The sequence below is a fragment of the Aristolochia californica genome, unplaced genomic scaffold (genome assembly GCF_029961685.1).
Source record: "Aristolochia californica isolate CCGP_79_NKW_82.1479 unplaced genomic scaffold, dmAriCali1.0.hap1 SCAF_16, whole genome shotgun sequence".
Taxonomy (NCBI): domain Eukaryota; kingdom Viridiplantae; phylum Streptophyta; class Magnoliopsida; order Piperales; family Aristolochiaceae; genus Aristolochia; species Aristolochia californica.
This window is the reverse complement of record NW_027181837.1, coordinates 18,406,281-18,427,503: the sequence shown is the minus strand read 5'-3', so window position 1 is coordinate 18,427,503 and position 21,223 is coordinate 18,406,281. Positions and strand designations below refer to the sequence as shown.

The 21,223-nt window shown below is 37.6% G+C and overlaps 2 protein-coding genes across 2 annotated transcripts; both read right to left on the bottom strand.

The window, feature by feature from the left end:
• Positions 1–1,581: 1,581 nt before the first annotated feature.
• LOC137953940 (uncharacterized) lies at positions 1,582–10,533 on the bottom strand. Its single transcript, XM_068801503.1, has 3 exons — positions 10,295–10,533; positions 9,121–9,273; positions 1,582–2,164 (listed from the first exon to the last, which is right to left on the bottom strand). Exons 2-3 carry the CDS (start codon positions 9,270–9,272, stop codon positions 2,089–2,091), a joined length of 228 nt encoding a protein of 75 aa, XP_068657604.1. The 5' UTR covers position 9,273; positions 10,295–10,533; the 3' UTR covers positions 1,582–2,088.
• Positions 10,534–13,773: 3,240 nt separating this feature from the next.
• On the bottom strand, positions 13,774–14,926 carry LOC137953924 (homeobox-leucine zipper protein HAT22-like). Its single transcript, XM_068801483.1, has 3 exons — positions 14,474–14,926; positions 14,237–14,316; positions 13,774–14,116 (listed from the first exon to the last, which is right to left on the bottom strand). The coding sequence occupies exons 1-3, from the start codon at positions 14,924–14,926 to the stop codon at positions 13,831–13,833; spliced, it is 819 nt and encodes a 272-aa protein (XP_068657584.1). The 3' UTR covers positions 13,774–13,830.
• Positions 14,927–21,223: the final 6,297 nt, after the last annotated feature.

Genomic DNA, 21,223 nt, shown 5'->3' with positions numbered 1-21,223 from the left:
AAGAAAAATTACAAGCTAGTGTTATACCAATGCTTACATACCCTCTTAAAATCAACTAGCAGATATCCTTACAAAGGTTATCCTTGCAAAGTTTCTATCTAATACGTGTTCCAAGTTAGGAATATTTTATGTTTTTTCATTAGCTTGACGGGGGAATGTTAAAAGGGAATTAATGGCTTTATATGTAATTAAGTAAACCAGTGGCATAGAATGTATTTATATTTAAGTTTGAGTTTTTTTTATCATCACATGTACTAGGGATTCAGCCCTCTTATCTATAAATATGGAAATAAGGGGGAGACCCTAGACTGCTCTTTTTCACCCTTGAGAAACCCTAAATCTACGTCTACTCATCTCCTCTCTTTTCTCTTCTCTTCTTTTTCTCCTTCTTCTTCTCCTTAAACCTAGACCTTCTAGTGATGGAACCCTAGAATCTAACATATCACAAGGACTTAACTTTCTAAATATTGACTCCCCCTAGATTTTTATATGCATGGTAATTAACTCCCCCTTAATTTATGAGATATTACTTGAAGATGCTTTGGTTCCAACTTCTCATCACCCCAATTGCTTTCAACCCTCTCACTCAAATCCATCTGATCTACACTTTCTCATTGACATCTGAATGGTCTTGTACTCGGCACCCCATTTTTATCTATGTTAATTTTGATTTTCTCTCTCCTTCATTTAGAAACTTTGCTTTTCTTGTCATTTATACCTATTACTCAATTTCATAATGAAGCCTTAACTATTCCCTCCTGTAAGGCTGCTATGGAAGAGGAAATGGATGCTCTTATCTTTAGAAATACATAGACATTACATTTTCCCCCCTCAAAGAGCGGATATAGTTGGTTACACGTGGGTATTTACAACTAAATACCATGTTGATGGATCCTTAGAAAGGTATAAGGTCAGGCTTGTTGCCAAAGGCTATACATAATCATATAGAGTATATTAGTTTGAAACTGTCTCTCCTATGGCTCAATTGAGCTCTATCCACATTATCCTTTCTTTGGTTGTTAACTTAGATTGGTAGGTGCACCAACTACATGTTAAGATTGGTTTTCTTTGTGGTGATATCATTCATTAAGTATATATGGAACAACCACCTGGGTTTGTTGTTTAAGGGGAGGAACACAAGATATGTCGATTATGCGAACACTTGTATAGTTTGAAACAAAGTCCTCAAGTTTGGTTTGATAAATTCAGCTATATTGTATGTGGTTTTGGTTTTAATAGATCAAGCTCAGACACTCATGTCTTTATTCAAGAAGAAATTTGGTATGATCATCTATACTGTATATGTTGTTATTTTAGAGGTAAAAGAATACATAAAAAGTATTTCTAAATAAAACATTTTGCAAGTGAAATATTTTTTGGGTATTGAAGTGGCAAAGATCAAAATGGGTATGATGTTATTCAAAGAAAATATGTCACTGATATTTTGTCTGAAATTGGATACTTGGAGTAAAACCTGTAGATACTCCAATTGAGGTAAATCATACTTTACAAACCTTTGCAGGGCAGGCGGAGGGAACTTGATTCTTCTTCCCTCTTCCACTTTCACAACACTCTTTGAGTTCTTTTATAGAACCCAAATCAGCATTCTTTTCTTCTATCTTTTGTAGAAGCCTAATTACGGAACACATTCTTCTTCCTCACATTTCAAGAAACAATTCCAACAAGCTCGTTGGGGATGTTCGATCTAACAAGAACATCCAAAACAGGTTGACCCTAAGCAGCTTTCTCGTTAATACCATCATGTTAACATCTCACATATCAACACTATCATCAAAGATCAAATCGTTCCACAGAATGTCAAATGTGAATGATCTTAACAAGTCTTTAGCTTATGTTCTAACATAGTTCACGAATTGAAGAACTACAACTAGAGCCAACTGAAAATATCAACAAAAAGAAAGTCACGATGTACCTGACAGCAGAAACTAAGCATGTGCACTATAACATCATCCTTGACGACAAATGTCAGCACTAAACTAAGAGGGCTTCTTGCTTCTGTTCCATTTATATCAGTCTAATAGTCCAAATAGGATTAACTTTGAATACAAGATTTCCCCCAGAATGTATTCAGTATTTGTCTTTGGGAATGTCCTTGTCTGGGACTTGTGATTCCAATTCTCTGGGTTTTGCTTTCTCTGTAGCCCTGCAAATTGAGACCAACAAATTAAAAATATAATTGCAAATAGCTTCAACGTATAACATACAAACAAGGCAAAAGAGTAATGCTACACCCATTTGAAACAAGCAATTATATTTCTTAAATGAATGTTAGTTGCATACAGATTATGATCACCGAATGAAGCTCCAGTCCACAAAAGAAAGGGGCAAGAAAAAGTAACTTCCCAGGGATGACAGAGCAGTAGAACCTCATCATCTAATGTTACAAAAATGACAAAATAAAGCAAATGCGTACAATGGGACTATCTCTTCACAAGGAGAATCATCACAATATATCAAAAAAGGACTAATAACATGTGACCAGTTTTACCAGACCTAGATCAGATCAAGCGATTGAACGGGTTTCAACAGGATCCAGTCCCTCTACAAGTTCTGAAAATTAAAGAACCAGAATAAAAGAAAAACAAACTTAGCCAGCCAGCTTATGTGGTTTAACCAGTAAACTGTAGACTTGTCCAGTTGAAGAGGTATACCCTCAAAACCAGCAGATACAGCTCGTACCTTTTGGTAGCAAAAGAGCCCACCCTCGTTTGACTGTTAATCTTGCTGACTTGTCCAGTTCAAAAGCGTTGAGCCAACTGACTCAGCCAGAATCCTTGGCACTAAAAGGGCCCCTCTCCCTGCCAAGGGCGATGGGAAGGTAGGGACCCTCCTCAATAGTGAAGAAACAACGCCCCCCACCCCCCACCACCCCCCCCCCCCCCCCCCCCCCCCCCCCAATACCCAACAAAGAAGAAAAGAGAAGGGAGATGGACCATCCTCTCCCTCCCTTCCAGAGTTGAAAGGACCGTCTTCCTCAATCTTTTTTGTTTATTTCTTAAAGTTTTCAAATTTACGATATTATGTTGATTACATTGCCAATTCAACAGCCAAACTTTTTGTGATTGAACCAGTTAAACTGGACCCAGCCACCTTTCCAGGTCAATGGCCAAGCCAATCACAATATCATTTCTTGTGACTTGTAATTGAGGAAACAACAGTAACCTAGGATATCTTCAGACTTTAGGCAGTAATCGAAGTGATGATACTATGATATCTAATATACGAGTCACGTGTCCACTAGTTAGGTTTGTTACTGATTCTCAAGATCTCCTACCAAGTTTTTATGATAACAAACACTTGGAACTAACCACATGTTTGGAGTAAGTTTTGGATAAGTCTAAAAAGCATCTTAAACCCCCACAACATCCCTATTTGAATGGTAGATGAGTATTCAAATAATTGAAGCAAATACATGAAAACCAGAAGTGAAAAAAGGGCATAATTACATGGAGAAAAACTAGATCTTGTTTGCACAAATATAAGTTGTATGAACAAGTCATGAACAGAAGTTTCAGTAGTAAAAAACATCATTGAACAGAAGATGTTATTCAAACAACTCGACCTAGAAATGCGACATAAGTCGAGGCTGAGAGTTTGTTACAATAAATGACGGAAGCCAGAACTGGATACAGACACCAGAAATGTATTTCAGTTGGATGAGGCTGACCAATTCCCACTCTTTGTAGTTGAGGACCAATTCGTTGGCTCGAGTTGTGGTAGCTAAATCCCTACTCAAGCTAAACGATGGAAAGCAAACAAGAAGCTTGTACCAGGCATCTTGAAAAGCTGTGCTAGAAAGACAATTAGTGAGCACACCAACCAATTGGATGAACAAGGAACAAGCTGCACTTGAAGTTGTCCTGCTCGAATTTTTCATGTACAAAATTGGATGATATGAATGTGTTTGCTAGATATTTTGCAAAGAGATTATCACTTTGACTGAGCAGTGGCCGAGATGTATTGGATGTAGCAACAGCCCGTTATTCAGCTTCAATGCTGGAACAGAAGACAGCAGGTTGCTTCTTAGAGGACCAGCTAATCAGATTAGGGCCCAAAAAATAAACAAAATCCAGTAGTGCAAGAAATGTCATCCACATCTCCAGCCAAACAGCATTATTGTATAGGATTAATTCTGCATGTGTAGCTGGGAGAAGAAGGTCATAGTTCAAGAGGCCTTCGAGATAACACAGTATTCTTTACCAAAGCAACCATGTGAGTATTGACAGGAGCATGCATGAAACAACTTAAATAACTTGTGGCACAGGAGATAAGAGAGCGAGTCATGTTAAAAAAATTGAAGAAAGCCAACCAGACGTCAATAATCCATGGGATTGGCAAGAGGTGATCCCAGGATCTTAGAGAGATTAGCGTCAGAAGTAATAGGAGTTTGTACAGGCTTGTAGTCTTGCATGTGTAATTGATTTAAGAGATCCAAGATACACTTTGTTTGAGTAAGAAAGAGCCCATCTGAAGTACGGTTGACAAGGACATCCAGAAAATAATGTCTCCAAGATCTGTCATGGCAAAGGCAGTGGTAAGGGAGTGAATGAGGCAGTTGATTTGCATAGTATGACTTCCTATGATAATTAAATCATCAACGTAGACCAACTCTATAGTAATATGATTACCTGTATGGCGGATATACAAGTACGAATTGGACTTGTTTGAGTAGAACCCTTGAGAACCATGGTATTTACTTGAGTATGAGGACCAAGTTTAGGGGAATATTTTCCATAAAAGGCTGTCTGTAATTTACAAACATAACCAGGAAATATTGATCTACAAAGCCCATTGGTTGTTTCTAAATACTTCATGTAAATCTCCAAGTCAAAATGCATTTTTTAAGTCAAGTTGTCAGAGTGTCCATTGATGAGGAACTGCAACTGGAAAGATGAGACACGGCCATATTGTAAGTTTCATTGTAAACGAGGCCATATTGTAAACTGCAAGTGGAAGATGAGACAAGCCCATTGATGAGGCTTCATAACTAGACTGCAAGTTTCATTGTAAACAAGGCCATATTGTTGAGTGTAGCCTTTGGCAATGAGATGCGTTTTATGCTGTTCAACTTGCCATTTGGTTTAATCTTAAGTTTATAAACCCATGTGCATCCAATCACATTCAGACAAGAAGTCTAAGGCACCAAAGTCCATGTCTTGTTCTATAGGAGGGGTTGGATTTTCAAACAACGTGGCAGCCCACCGATGAGGGGATTTGATAGCTTGGGGGTAGAAAATTGGTTCTAGAGGTAAATGGGATAGTATTGTGGTGTTAATATTAAGCTAGGATTCACCCAAAATGACTAGCTATTTAGGAACCCTATTACTCAACCTTATAAATAGACAACATTTCTTAACACTTATCAATGTGGACTACTCCTACTAACACCCCTCTCATATACAAGCTTAAACATATGGATAATTGACTTGAGACATAGACAACATACATGGGGTACAAAGTCAACGGCATGCACACTAGGTCAGGTCCACTCAAAATTTTTCTGTAATACCATGTTATAATTGAACCCGATTCCATTCCAAAATGATTAGCCACTTAGGATGCTTATTATTCAACCTTATAAATAGACAACAATTCGTAACACTAATCAATATGAGACTATTCCCAATAACAACCACAACAAGGAGGACAACTCCAAGGAACTCTTACACTTCTGAATCACCTGTAAAGGTTGTATAATCAACCCAAAGGCTCTACCTGTCACTGTTTTTTGAAGAGCCAAGTAATCCAGCACTAATTAATTTTAAATTCTTGATTATCTTAGCATAATTTCACACTAAAAGTATTGCTCCCTGATTTTTAAATCAATTCATACTCTAGCATAATTTGTTTGAGCTTGTATTTTCAATTCATTGCATGGATGTAGCACTTTTGGTAAGCTAGACTTTATTTTTAAATAATCGATTGCTTGAGCTTCTGAATCAAGCTAAAGTTAATGTTCTCATATTGTCAAAATAATTCTTAAGCTTGAATTTTAATTTGTCTCTCCATTGAGTTGCATTTTCCTTAGCCAAATACAATAGAACTCTTGAGTTTCAAATCTATCATTGTACTTGCATGGCGTCTCAACTAAACTTCGGCCGTCAAACTTCCAAATTGCTCATTATAGTTTGGTAAATGAATTTTAAGATAATATTTTCAAATCCATCTCTCTATCAGGCAAATTTATTATTTGAGCTTTTATTTTCAAATCTATATTTGGATTGGCAAATTTGTTTTTGAGTTTCACATTATATAAGCATCTTGAGCTGTTATCATACTTAAAAGGGCACATATATGTGGTGTTATTTTTATTTGTGCTTATTGTTGTATAATCAGCCTATTAAAAAGCATTGATTGCACAGCCGATTGTAAGCAAGCAAATCTTAAAACCATCTCAATCATTTGTATGAACTTTGTGGCCAAGGTGAAATTGGGTTGTGTATCCAATTGGGTCTAGCTTATGTAGCTTAATTGTGTGCTTGCATACTTGTTCATTGAAGTTAAGAGTGCTGCTCTTGCTGGCAATGTCCTTCAGGACCAAAGCTGACCAAAGATTTTAAATTCTGAATTTGCATGCAAAAACCTATTCAGCCCCATGTGTCTTCTAGGTTTACGCCTTAGGGACCTAACACTGATAATTTTCATGCAAAATTGAAAAACCTAAGAATTTGAGAATGACACCTTTCAATCATACAACCGTAGATTACAATGCACAGCCATCAAGAACTAGCAGTTGAATTAGATAGAAATGTGGCTCCCAAGTCATTTTGTTCAATGCATCTTTCTAGGTATTTTAGTCATTGTGCTTATGGGTGAATGAGAAATTTAGTTACCCTCTCACTTAGTTAACTTAGTTGAGTGTTTTAGTTATTTCTGAACAAGGAGTCATAAAGGATTGTATTCTAGTGTGGGGGGTATTTCTATCTTTTTTCCTGATTGGAACTTATGTGAGTCAACAAAGAGGATAAAGGATTAACTTCAGACCCCTGATTGAGTACTGGTCCCTTTTTCTCTCTCTTCTAAATCTTCTCTCTACTCTTCTATTTACCCAACCCTACACTTTTTTTGAAATGGTAACCTACACATTTCAAATGACTGTTCATCTTGAAACTAACATTAAATTATCAAAAATATTCTCTGTAGTAGTCAGTAATTGTTCTTTCACCTTGCTTAAGGCTAAAGAGTTTAGCATACAACTTCTAACTCGAGATAAATTGTTTTCCTATGAATATAATGCTTCCAAAGACACACACATTTCTTTGGCCGTTTCACAATACATAATCTGATTTCTCAATTTTGAATCCATACTGTTAAGTAGTCAAGTCATGACCTGGCTATCATCAACTCCTAATCATCAGTAAGAGGAACGGGTGGATCATCTATAATGAATTTTGACTTCCGTTAGGCTTTAAGGTAGATGCGAATTGACTTGGACCAACTAAGATAATTTTGTTCATTCAGTCTTTTTGTAGTAATCAGAATTGTATCTTTGCCTTAAGAGCCTCCAAAGTCCTTTGGGGGTTGATTATTTCACTAGAATCAACCATAAGCACAAACCACAACCAAAACTCAACCAAAAAACTTAACCACAATTATATGCCTGTGCAAACTATGTGGGCCCCACTTCACAAAATTAGGGTTTGATCAAATATGCGCATATGCATCAACAACATACAACAAGCATGGAATATGTATAAATCAAGCCTTAAACTGCCAAAATTGGCACAAAACAGGCTGATGTCAACCTATCAAGAAGTGACACAGACACAAAGCACAATATCAAGTTTGTGCACCTGGCAGATGGGGTAATCCCAAGTCAAAAGACCCTCTTGGGGATCTAATCAAAGATAGAACGACTCAATAAGCAGTAGAAACCATCAACACTAGGGTTAAAGTAGAAAAATAACTCAAAAAATAAACCTCGACTCCTAGTCAATATGGAAACCTGAAATCCCCTTTTCTAAGAAGATGTTGTGATCAAAGAAGGAAGAAGAGACACTTCATAAACTTGAAATCGGGACTCTACTACTCTGTTACCATGTCAAGAAATGAGAAATAGAAGAATGAGAGAAGAGAGAAAGAAGAAACATGAGAAAGGAGAGCTGAAAGAGAGCCTGAGAAGAGCTCTCCTTGGGGTTCGGAATTCGACCACTAATCCTTCTTACTCACTTTAAGTAAGATTAAGGGGCAGTTACACATTTACCTCCCTTATACTTAACACCTTATAACTACCCATCTACACCTCTACACAACATAAAAAAATGGATCATAGACACGTATAAACATTCTGAACATGATAGTACTCTCATTGAAATATGCAAACCATATAAAAAGACCAAACTGCCCATTATACTACAATTTCACACTAGTCTTCCATGTGAGGACAAATAACGTTGAAGTTGATTGCCACTTCATAAAAAATATGGTTATGAGTGGCAAAATTACTATCATATATATCAAGTTTGTAGGTAATTAGGTAGATCTTCATTAAAGCACTGGGGAAGAAAGAGTTTGTGTCTTTGTGTCAGAACTAACTTGACAGGAAGTATTGGGAGCTATATGCAGAGAGGGCAATATTGTAATTTCACATTATGAGTGGTTTACAAAATTTACCTCGCTTGTTCCCTCTCTAACTCTGCCATTAGATTTAGTTTTATACTTAGAATACTAATCTATTTGTAACTAAGGAAGAGAAGAGTATTACTGTCAAAGTTTTCCGACCTGGATCAGGACCTGAATCCGGGTCAGGTTGCCCTAATCGGGTCGATTCAACCCAAGTCCGGAGCCAGACTGAAGGCAGGTTTGAGGGAACTCACCTGAAACAAAAGGCACAAGTTCCACCACCAGACCCAACCCCAACCTGTTAAAATCTGGGTCACTCAGCTGACGTGTCAAAAAACCTGATTTTTTGAATTTTTTACGTTTAAGAATTAAGTGATATAAGAGAGGGTAAGGGATCGAACTTCATCCCTAATCAAAACCTCTTGTGTTCTGCACCATCTTCCTTATTCTCCCTCTCAAATTCCTCTTGATTTCCTTCTTCTTCCTTTGTTTTAATCTCTTAATGTTATAACTTATAAATATAAAATAGAATCATACTTGGAGGTTGAAGCAGATTCTTCCTCAAGCCAATGACGAATTTGGCGAACGTTGCGTCGAAAAATTGCGGCAGAATGTTTTACATCACTACGAAGGAGAAGAATAGCAGCACTAACCCCAGCAACAGTCAGGATGAAATTTGTCAAAGCCATGCTGAAGAAAAAGAAGAACATGCAACAGTTAGCTAGTTCAACCAGTACTCTTAACATTGTAATGCAAACAACAGTCAGAATTTTGAATTTTAATGATAATGATATGGCAAGCCTAAGTACATACTTCTTTTTCTTCTACTCAGTTGATGCCAGGTAGGAATAAGTTGAATATAAAGCTGTAACTTCTGGAGCAAAATCTCATTTGCAGTTGACATATCGGTAAACCTAATGTTTTATGGTTTAAGGGTTGACAAGTTTATGATGGGTACAAAATGACCTAAATAAAATTGAGATAAACCTCAGAGTCCTAAACCCAACTCAGCTAAGCCACCCTCATCAATCAAACCTAGCTCCACATGGGATAGATCAGAAGCAGGATCAGAAAGGAAACATTTTAGTCTTGCCACTGGAAAGAGATGAAAACCTCCTTGGGCTACGAAACACTAAGCCACGAACTCCACATGAGAAGACGAATATTTTAAAAAGACAAAATTTCAACAAAAAAAAGATATTTGAAAAAAGGAAAGGTACAGTTACAGACATACAAACCCCAGATGATACTCGTGAAAACCCTTCCGTGCAAGAAATCCACTATAAATATCAGTCAAGTAAAAGACATCTATATGATGATAATTATTCACTCAAATTTGCGGGGCTTAACAGTATTGGAGAACCAAGCAAGTAACTTCGAAATTTAAAGCACAGCATTAGGCGGACAGAAGCTCAAACTCAGCCAGTCAAATTCAAATTCCCGAATTTCAAAAGATAAGTAACTCGATCAAGACATAACACGAGGCATATACGAGCTGCTTCAAGATCTTTCGAACGTCCCATCAGAATATACGTGAACAGAAGCAATGGAAACTAATTAAACAATGTTGATACCAACAATACCAGTTGAACAATCCAATAGAAGACCAACGGCAGTGAAACAATAGAGCAACAAACAGTCTTGCCTCTCTTCACTCAAGGAAGAAGAATATAAAGAGGAAAACAGAAGAGACGAAAATATATAGATCTACCTGAACGTCAATGGCGCCGTTAATCAAATTCAAAATTTGTTTCTTCTCTTCGTTGTATTGGACAATTGCCTTCTATGAGAAGAACTCAATTCTCAGTCGCTCCTCGCCAGCCTTACTATACGCTTATACCCATTTTCCAAGCGAATCTGCTGAACCTCTTCGGTATCACTCAGGCACCGAGTTTGTGGCTCGCTCTGGTCTGGTTCCTGTTTCAAGGTTTGAAATTCGTAACCATATACGGATCCGGTTCAAGATGGCAGTTTCCTTCGTTTGCTTGTTAGTTTATTGATGTGCATTCCTAATTCTCCTATAAATTTTAAGTGAATATTATTGATTTTCAGGATTCCATAGACAATAAAATTAGCCAAAGGGGAGAAAGAAGAAAAGCAAGTCCAAGAGAGAGAGAGAGGAGATAAGAGACTATATGAGAGGAGAAGGAGAGGAAGAATAGGGTCTTGGACTTGTCAAAACTCTCCCCCTTAAGTTGTATTTATAGATATAAAAAAACTAATATTACAAGAATACCCTTCACCTTAGTAAAAGTGAATAAGAGACAAAAAAACATAAACTAATTACATCAAGGGCACTCCAATTTATTCATATATTCCAACAAGTATATTTGTTCATAAATAATATAATTTAATATTAACCTAAGAAGAATACAATAACATTTGACAAGAAAATAAAATAAGCTTTCTTTGGAGTTGTATCGACTTACTCACATGGGTTCGAGCCCATACGACCAAGGAAGGCCTATACATCCAAAAAAGGTGTGTTAAAAGATGGGTTCAAGTTCACATGACCAAGGAAGACCCACACATCCAAGAGTGTTAGAAGATGGGTTCAAGCCCACACAACCATGGAAGGCCTACATGTCCAAAAGATGTGGCATGATGGTAAATAAAAAGTCATCTTATACAGATGGCACTAATATGATTAGTTTAAATTTCCTGTTTCTTCTTCACTCTTCTAGGGTGAAAAGCATAATTATAATATTGTACGTTTTATCATTTATAAATAGAGCTTCAGGGAGAGGATTTGTACACAAATACATAACTTCACTCTTCCTTCTGTTTTTCCCTCAATATGTCTTCTCTCTTTTTCTCTATGAGTTAATCAACGGAGTCCTAAAAATTAATATGGTATCAGAGCATTGGTTTTCAAGATTCATAGCTATGGTGTTTTAGGATTTTATTGTTGTGAGGAGGTGCCTTGACCGGTAACTGTAACTTTGTTGTATATACATCATTAAAGGAGGGTCTGGTAGAGGAGCCCAGTACCTGAGTCTTGGCAACCTCATATAGTTGAAATAAAGTCTTCCCTTTTCTTAGCTTGGGTAACAATATGGCTTGAATAAGGTTGAACTACAATCCACACTTGAAGTAAGCCGTGAAGCCTAGCAAAGTACTCATGGAGAGAGCCTTCAAACTTTGTTTTAGATAATTCCTAAAATATACCATAATTTTTTTGTAGACCATTAGGAGTCAAGTATAATTGCGAGCATGTGTCCCAAATATACCTGGCTAAGTTGAGGTGAATGAAATTTTTTGCGACCACCTCTTCCTTACTATTGATCAACCAACTTATTATCAAGGTGGTGTCTTCTTTTAACCACTTATGATAAGAGGCTTCATCTTCCTGCATAGGTGGCTAATCTAGATAGCCAGTAAGGTCTCTAGTGATTAAAACATGTTTAATGGATTGTGACCATGACACCATTGTTGGCCCAGTTGGCTTCTCAAGTGGGGGTAGATTGAGAATTTTATGTTAAAAGTTGTTAGATTTAGAATCCCATGATAGGTACTCGGTCAAGAGGGTGAGGGAGGTGGGAAAGAAGAAGAAGAGAAGAAGAAAAAGAGAGGAAGAATGAAGAGAAAAGAGAGATGGCTAAGGAGATGGAGAAAGAGAGAGAGAGAGATAGAGATAGAGAGAGAGAGAGAGAGAGAGAGAGGACAAATTTGAGAGAGAAGAGGGGAAGATGATTCCCAATCTCACAAAATTACAAAACAACATAATAAAAGATTTAAAAGATAGAACCAATGATTTCAAGATGTTACCTTCAGCCTTTATTTGCAATGGAAAGTGTTGGACAACCAAATCTTCTTGTTCATGACAAGTCCATGAAGCTTTCTCCCAATGAGTCTTGAGCTAGATCCTCTCTAGGACATGTTTGGAACCCATAGAAAAGAAAAGAAAAGAAAAGGAAAAATAAATGTATTTTCTATTATTTGGTAGTAGAGAATCATTGAGAGAAAAGAAAATAAGAGCTTAGTTAATAAAAAATTTCTCACAAAATGATGAAATTTGGAGAAAAAAAGAAAAGAAATAGAAACTTGAGAGTTTTAATCATTAAAATTTTAAAATACTACTATTTTTTTTCTTTTTCTACGTGTATCTAAAAAAGAGAAACTACATTTCTCTTCCATTTTCTCTCTCATTTTCCATGGACATCCAAATAAGAGAAAACACAGAATGAAAATTCGTTTCTAGGAAATTCGTTTTCTATTAGGCCCTATTAGTGTCGTTTCCAGAAAAAACACTGGAAAGGTATTTCTTGGGACCATTAGTACTACATGTTTCCTGGAAATATTGTTTTAGCTGAAAATTCTTACCAACAAAATCGTATAATCTTTTAGGCACCAAAAGGCCTACGAATTCAGATTGTTGACCAGACCCAGCTTTGTGGAACCCTTGCCTTACTCAAAGCGGGCCACCCTTATCCTGTGCATTGACAAGGATCGTTGTGGACCACGTGTGTCCTCGCCCAATCCCGTAACTTCACAGCCACCGCCCGTTCCCAAAGAATCAAAAGCAAAAGCTCTGTGCGCCTTTTCACCCTTCCAATCCAAATCCAAGTCACTGTCCACGTGGAGATAGGGCCCACTAGGCCTTTCTTGTTCCTCACGCATCTCCGTCTTCGTCCTTTTGAGTCGTGAACCGCGTCTTGACTTTCTTTGCCTGGGACACGTGAGGTTACTATCACGTAATCATAACCCTAATCTTATCTTATCTTTGGCTCTCTTACCAGCTTTCCCCACTTTTGTCTCTCTTTTGTTTTATAAAAAAGACCATGGAGGTTGGTGCTCCAGGTCCATGATTTCTTGATTATGTTAACGATCTTAACTGTTGATGATTAATCCTGTCCTGGACGAAGATGATGATAAACTTCCGCGATCTTGATTTATCGGAGACAACACTACGTCGCGATTGATCGGCCGGCGGCGATGGAAGCGATCATATTTCTGTTACAACTGATCAATGGTGATGATTATTGTTTGAGATCAATCAGTAGTTTCGGTAAAGAGTTTGTAATTAGTAATGAACTAATGATCAATTACCAGTTCATTTGTGGGGCAAGTCAAGTGAAAGATAAGAAGAAAAAAAAACGCTTGAAGATTCATAGTTGATTTAAATAGATCATACACATGAAACTAATTCTTGATTAAGCATTTATATTTTTCTACACACAGGAAAAAAAAAAAAAGGGTGTTGTTAGATCGAAAGCAATACACAGAAAAAGGTGTGATTCTTTCTTTTCAACATGCAGCAGAAGGATGAGTGAAGGGATTGTAGAAATGAGATCTGGGGCGTACTGCAAAGGGGCTCTTCGTCGATCCGTCTGCGGCGGCTTCGGGGCCAATTCTCTCGCAAGATGGGCAGATGGTGAGGGTGGCAGCCGGCAGCTGCATGCAGAAAGGAGAGGCAAATTTTAGAGCCTTGAGTTCTTGCAGCTCCTTCTGGAGCCTCCTGTTCTCGTCCGTTAGAGTTTCACAGCATCTCTTCAGGAACTCGCAGTCTACTTCTGTTTGCTTCAGCTTCGTCCTGTCAAAAACACCCACCCATCGCTTCTTAATTGTTCAATCCACTAAGGATTTAGCTTTTACGTCTCAGGAGAAGGATAAAGTACAGATGGTTGATCAAATACTTGCAGAAGATACCAACCTGGCTCTTCTGTTCTGGAACCAGACTTCGACTTGTCGTGGTCGGAGATTCAACTGCTTTGCCAAGGATTGCTTTTGCTTCTGTTGATCGGAAGAGAAAAGAAAACCCATACATGATCAAATACCATTTCCAGTTGGTTTTTTTCTAATTTCTATAAAAGAAATCAACAATAATTTTCTCGTGTGTTTCACAAACTCTTTAAAATAGTACAGATAATCAGAGAAGGTTGATTATTACCGGGTTGAGGGTGCTATGCTCTTTGAAACTATCCTCCAATAGAGCAGATTGTTCCTTGGTGAGTCTAAGCTTCTTCCTACTACTACCCTCTTCGTCTTCGTCGCTAACTCTGGACGAGAGCCTCTCCAGCTCGCCGTCTTCACTCCCCGTCTCCCTCTCCCTCTTCACACTAGTAAGAAAGCTCTCATGATGGGCGTTAGAGAAGGAGGAAACGGTGCTGTGAGGGGAGGACAGCCGTGCGTCCCCCGCCTCCCCACCCCCGATACTCTTATTGACATCAAGCTTCTTCAACGACAGATACGACTCATCTGCGAGGCATAAGGTGAGGGAAGGCTCCTGGGTGACCGCAGACACCTGGCTGAAACTCCGCTTGGGCCTCATTTGTTCATCTCCTCTGGTTTGATATCCCAACCCAAGAGCAAGGCCGGTGTTACACGTATGATCAAGATCCATCTTGAAGTGATCGCTTTTGGATTAAGCAAGGGAAAGCGGCGAAGGTTGGTCGCTGCTGTGATGAGGAGAAGAATAGGGGAGAGAGAAATGTGATGATGGCTGCGACTTGTAAGTATTCGATGAAATTCTCCAAACAATCTAGACGAAGGTTGACCAGGGGAGAGCTAGGGATAGCACAAGTCGTAATTGCTTTGGTCTAGGGGACGGAGGGTGGAATGGAGTGGGTACACATAAAAACACATCTAGGGAATGATTCGTCTCCATTGGCCACCGACCCACCCACGTACCCACATTAATTACAACATTTTATTCATATATTCTTATAAAATCTTTGCTTATCGTGACATTAGAAAGGCAACATTCTTGTGGGATCTAAATAGCATTATTTTTATCAGAAATTCGGTCAAGTATTACATAGATATATAATTATTTATTGACAATTTCTTTTTCCAATACAAAAAAACCATTTGGTACGAAATATTATCTTAAACTGTCCAATCGTGATCAACGGCTATCTCAGTCATCCGATCAACGGTTTTCTCATCCGTTCAATCCACAACTATCTCAGTTATTCAATCAACGGCTATCTCAGTCATCCGATCAACGGTTTTCACATCCGTTCAATCCACAACTATCTCAGTTATTCAATCAACAACTATCTCAGTCATCCGATCAACGGTTTTCTCATCCGTTCAATCCACAACTATCTCAGTTATTCAATCAACGGCTATCTCTTGCTTTTTCTTTGCTTGGATTTTGGTATTTGATGGTGGAAATGTGAAAGAGATGGGCACTTGGTGGAATTCAAATCTCCATCGTCTTTGTATTTGTTAGAATTTTGGGAAAAGTTGGAATGGATGAAGAAAGATAATTAAAACTCAAATCTATATTTAACATCTCAATTTGCCAAGCAAATACAGATGCGCCGCCATGCAAATCTAGTATGTGTTTGATAATCAAATCTGATACATACGTGCATGAGCAGACAGATACACGTATGAATCTTGACAAAAAAAAGCATTCTCATTCTTCGCGGCAAAGCATTCTCATCGACTGTGGAGGGCTGAGACTTGAGAGTAAAGTAATTTCTGTTCATCCTCCTTTTGGTTTTGCAGACACGATTAATTAATAAAAAAGGAGTCGCGATTGAGTCATGAGCGTATTGAGAACTGAGAAACGACAATCATCAACCCAACCCAAAGTGGAGATACTCCTTTCGTCATTCGATTAACAACCATGGTTTTGTCTGGATTTCTGGAACGGATAATGCAACAGACGTGGAGGAGGCCAGTGGGGCGTCAGGTGTCAACTTGGGTAGTGATGGATGATGGGTGGGGGAGGCAGAGGTTAGGCAGGTTGGACCCACCAATGATTTTTTATCATGGGCATTCGATTCCTTGCAAGGGTAAAGATATTGCCGCAACAGCAGCAAGAAGAAGAAGCAGGAAGAGGAATTTTCATGGCGGAGAGAGAAAGACGAGTGATATTCAATTTTCATGCCTTGCATAGACGATGATATTATTAAAGATCTGCTGACCATCTTGCCTGAAAGATGTTGTCTTGGTTTGCGTTTTACTTCGTCGCCTTACCAACCGTCCATATCAAGGAAACAGAGACTTTTGTCTGGCTTTACCTTTCTATCCTAATCATCTCATGATCTTCCCCATATTCCTTTACTTTATTGCACCCTTTACGTATAATTCCATTTCCTTCCTCTCTCTTCCACCTCCGACAAGCACAACTCACGATTTTCCTTTGAATTTTCCAGCCATTAGTAATGCTGAATCACTTTCCCAAACCCAGGCTTGACTTTTTTTTTTTTTTTTTTTTTTTGAATAATAAACGGGAATGTCCAGAACTTGTTTGAGCAAGGGTGCTGGAGGAGAATAAGAGCTTCCAGAAATTGATGGGAGACTCACTTCGAATGGTGCTTCAATTCAATTTCTGAACGTTAGGTTTGAATTTTCTTGTCTTTTTAGATCTGGGGACATTTTGAGTGGTAAATCTTGTCTTCTTCTCAGCCGCTACTAGAGCCAGCGTTCTCACCAAACCACTTCCGAGAACACACTTCTTCTTTTTGAAAATCAAATCTCCCATATTATGGGGGTATGATTGTGACAAGAATAAGAATCGACATATAGATCCGATATAAACTCAAACTTTGAAGAGTTGTAATCAAATGATAATTACGACAAATATTATTCTCAATTCCTAAATTCGATATTGAAAACAGTTTCCTCTTTTTGAAAATCAGAGCTCCCATATTGTGGGGACATGATTGTGATAAGAATAAAAATCGACATATATGTCTGATATAGACTCAAACTCTGAAGAGTTGTAATCAAATGATAATTACGACAAATATTATTCTCAATTCCTAAATTCAATATTGAGAACTGAATCCTTGAAGATTATACTCGTAGTTCTTTTGCTTAGTTTCTTCATATATATTTTTGGAGTAATTAAGTATGGAAGGTTGAGGAGTCTAATGACAACATAATTAGGAGAAATTTCATCTTCTTCATGATGGCATCATCAACCCACCGACTTTCCAAAAGGAGTAACCCACAACTTACACTCTCTCTCTCTCTTATCTGATTATTTGATTATTTGATTTGGCATTTGGCACAAGCCCAAGTAGCATCTCTTAGAGGTCTTAGTCCTGCAACAGTATTGAAGAGAGCAGAGCCACCCATAAACAAAAAAGAAATGCCTTGAATGCATATATAATTGGTCTCTCTTGCTTGTGATTTGTGAAGATTATCAACCTGACCAACTGTAAGAGATGGTTGGCTTGCATGTTTTTTTTTTCTTCTGCTTTTGAAGCTTTCTAGAACAATTGTGAGCTCAAAATTGAGATTCTGGTGATACCCAGAATCACTTCTCCACATTTACAAGCAACTTTAATGATCACATATATGTGAGAAACAGCCAAGATGCAAAGACCATTGTGCAATGCAACTGATGATCCACCAGAAGAAAATTCCCTGGCAAGAAGTTGCATGTGTTTATGGCATTTAGCCCCAAATTAAAATACCTAAACAATGTTGATGGTCCACATTGATTTTTGGCAAAAGAGCTGTCATTCTTTTCATGGATAATATTCACCTTTTTTTTTTTGTCACAAGGTGTAGATGTGGATACCACATATAACATATTCCTCTTTCACATGCCATCTGAATCATTTCCCATCTTATTCAACAAATCCTAAATATCATGGTGGGTCCAAAAGGGTAAGAAACTGCCCATTTCCTCATTCCTATTCTTGTCCTCAAGACACATCCACTCTCTAGTCAACCACAATCATGCAATGTGCTTCCTTAGATAAGAAATGAGATGCTTTGTCCAAGCAGGATTGATACATTATATTCTAGGGAATATTGTTCCTTTCTTACTCAAACTTAAGGGCATCTAATGCATTGTCAGCTCACTATTCCTCTTCAATTTGCATCATTATTTTGGGAATTGAAGGACTCGGCCCCTTGAGAGATCACAGAATATTTTGCAGTACTGAGTTGCATGATTCCCTTCTACTCTAGGGTTAATCTCTATCACTTTTACCCTCCCTGTGTTCTTCTCCCCTTCCTCACCTCCACCCATTTTTTGTCCAAAGTACTACGCCTGTCTATGAGATTGTTGGTTCAGCCCTCCGGTCTTCACCTGGTTGAAATTAGAAGGAATCAAACTTGAGTGAATTTGTTCCTTCACATTTTCACAAACACAACATCAGCACACCAACTGATGGAAACTTTGTCCTGGTTTAAATTGGCAGGAATCAAACTTGGGTGAATTTGTTCCTTCACATCATGGCAAAACGTTTGTTTTCACAAACACAACATCTGTACACCAACTATAGCTTTCTTTTTTCCATATCCTTCACCTGGTTGAAATTAGCAGGAATCAAACTTGAGTGATTTGTTCCTTCACATTTTCACAAACACAACATCTGCACACCAGCTGATGCAATTTTTGTCCTTGTGGGAAAACCATGTATATACATGAACTCTAGAACAAAATCCCCAAGTACTCTATGGTGCATACAAGAAGGGCAGTACCCTTCTAGTCTGATACCCAGATCATCTTAGCCCTTGGTGGGGAGGGACTTTTTCTTCTTCTTCTTCTTTTCTAGAAAGGACACCTGCAGATAGAAGTTGGGAACTCATTAGTGAAGTATGTCATCGGATGCGATTAGGTTTTGGAATTCAACTAGGTAGGGAGATGTAAAAGACGGTTTATTCTTAGATGCTCTGGGAAGAGAATCACTTTTGAGGAAGCATATGAGAAGCTTCCGCAATGTCTGCCTGCCCGCATAACAGCAACATCATCCCAAATCTTCCCTCTCGGAATCACTCTTAATGCAGGATCCATGGCGTCAGATGGTTGACCCACGAACGAATCGACAAGGCAAAAGCCGCTCACCATCTACTTATGTTTCAATTTATATGATGAAGGTTCGTTCCCATGCACTTTCCTCTAAAAAAACTGATTCATATTTAAATTAAAATGAGAGACTCAAAAAACACTAAAAAACTATTGGTCTGTTAGTGCCTTCATGTATTTCACTTAGGCCAGGTAAAATGTACTAAAACCTGTTAGTGCCCTCTATAAGTTGGGAGAGAAAGTAAATTACAAATGTAATATACTTAACCTTGTTTTAGGCATAACACGAGCGAAAGTGAATTCAGATGGGTCGATCTCTGAATTCACTTTCCCTCCATCATTTACATTGGGCTATCGGGAGGGTTGTTGAATGAAAGGTTTTTAGAGAAAAAAAATTTCGGCTCCTCTCTTTTCCTCTCGCTGCCCCCAACATTGATGACCTTCGGCGACTTCTCTCCCCTCTTTGTAACCTCTTCAACTCGATTCGAAAGAAACTAGAGTAAACCCTCCTTGGAAATCGATTGTTATTCTTCTTATTGTTTCTGAATCGTTTGTCTGCTTCTCATTTTAATTTTTGGCTCCATTTTCGGAATCGTTCCTTGCCTTGGCAACCTCTCTCACTGGATTTGACATAAATTAAGGTTTGTTCTTCTTGGTTCGTAATCATTCTTCTTGATTTGGTTGCCTTCTCCTCTACGTTCAACATGAGTTATTCCCTTCGATTTTGATTTACAGTGTTCTTGATTTGGGCCACTTGTCAACTTGATTAATGTGAAGTCGGTTCTATGGGAGCATCAAGTGGATGGAATATAAGAGGGAGTCTGCTATACAATTTGCAAAAGTATCGTATTTTCGAGATGTATTAGTAATTCAAATGTAGCAAAATTATTGACTATTATATTTCAAGCCATCAAAATTAATATTATTTTGATATTACTAATATGTATTAATTTAATAACTATTTTATAATATCTTTTTTTATCTAATTATTTCATATTTAGATATTACAAAATTACAATTTGATTACAGTTTTAATAATATAAAAGTAAACATTCGTTTAATTTTTATATTTCATATATTTTATTTATTAACTAATATTAATTTAATTTTCTAAAAGTCAGATATATCAAAATATTTTATTTAATAAATAATCTATTTGTACTTTACTCCGCACTTTTCATTGTGTACACTATCGCAAACAAGTATTTTATACTGCACTTTACATTATACACACTAACACAAACAAGTATTTTACACTGCATATTTCGTTGCGCGCACTAACACAAACAAAGGTTTTCTCACCTTTTCATTAACAAAGAAAAAAACTAATATCTCTCCTCTTTACTTTCCCTCTCACTTTCATTGGGGAAAATACTTCACTTTCCCTCCCACTTTCCCCCAGTACTTACAAAGTGCACTAACCCTCCCTAAGGGTTCTCTCACCTTTTCATAACAAAGAAAAAAACTAATATCTCTCATCTCCTTTCCCCGCGTTTGCTTCTCTCTATAGAGAAGAGAGAATGTTTGGTCTCACGAGGAACAAACGAGGGGGTAGGAAGGTGAATAAGTTTGTTAATTTTTTTTTTTCAAATCCTTTTACTTAAGCTTATGTGTTCACGCTTTTGAATAATTCAATGTGCAAAATTAATTTCTAAATCAAATTGAAAGCATGTCATCAATCACACATTGAACACAGATGAATTTATATTGGTTTACAATCTTCTCCACATATTGTTAATCTACACCCAAGGTGTTTGCATCTCAAATCACTATGTTTGAATTTATATTGGTTTACAATCTTTTCCACATATTATTAATCTACACCCAAGGTGTTTGCATCTCAAATCACTATGTTGTGGATATCAAACGATATCTACAATAAATAATCACAATGGCCAATTATAATGCTTTACACAC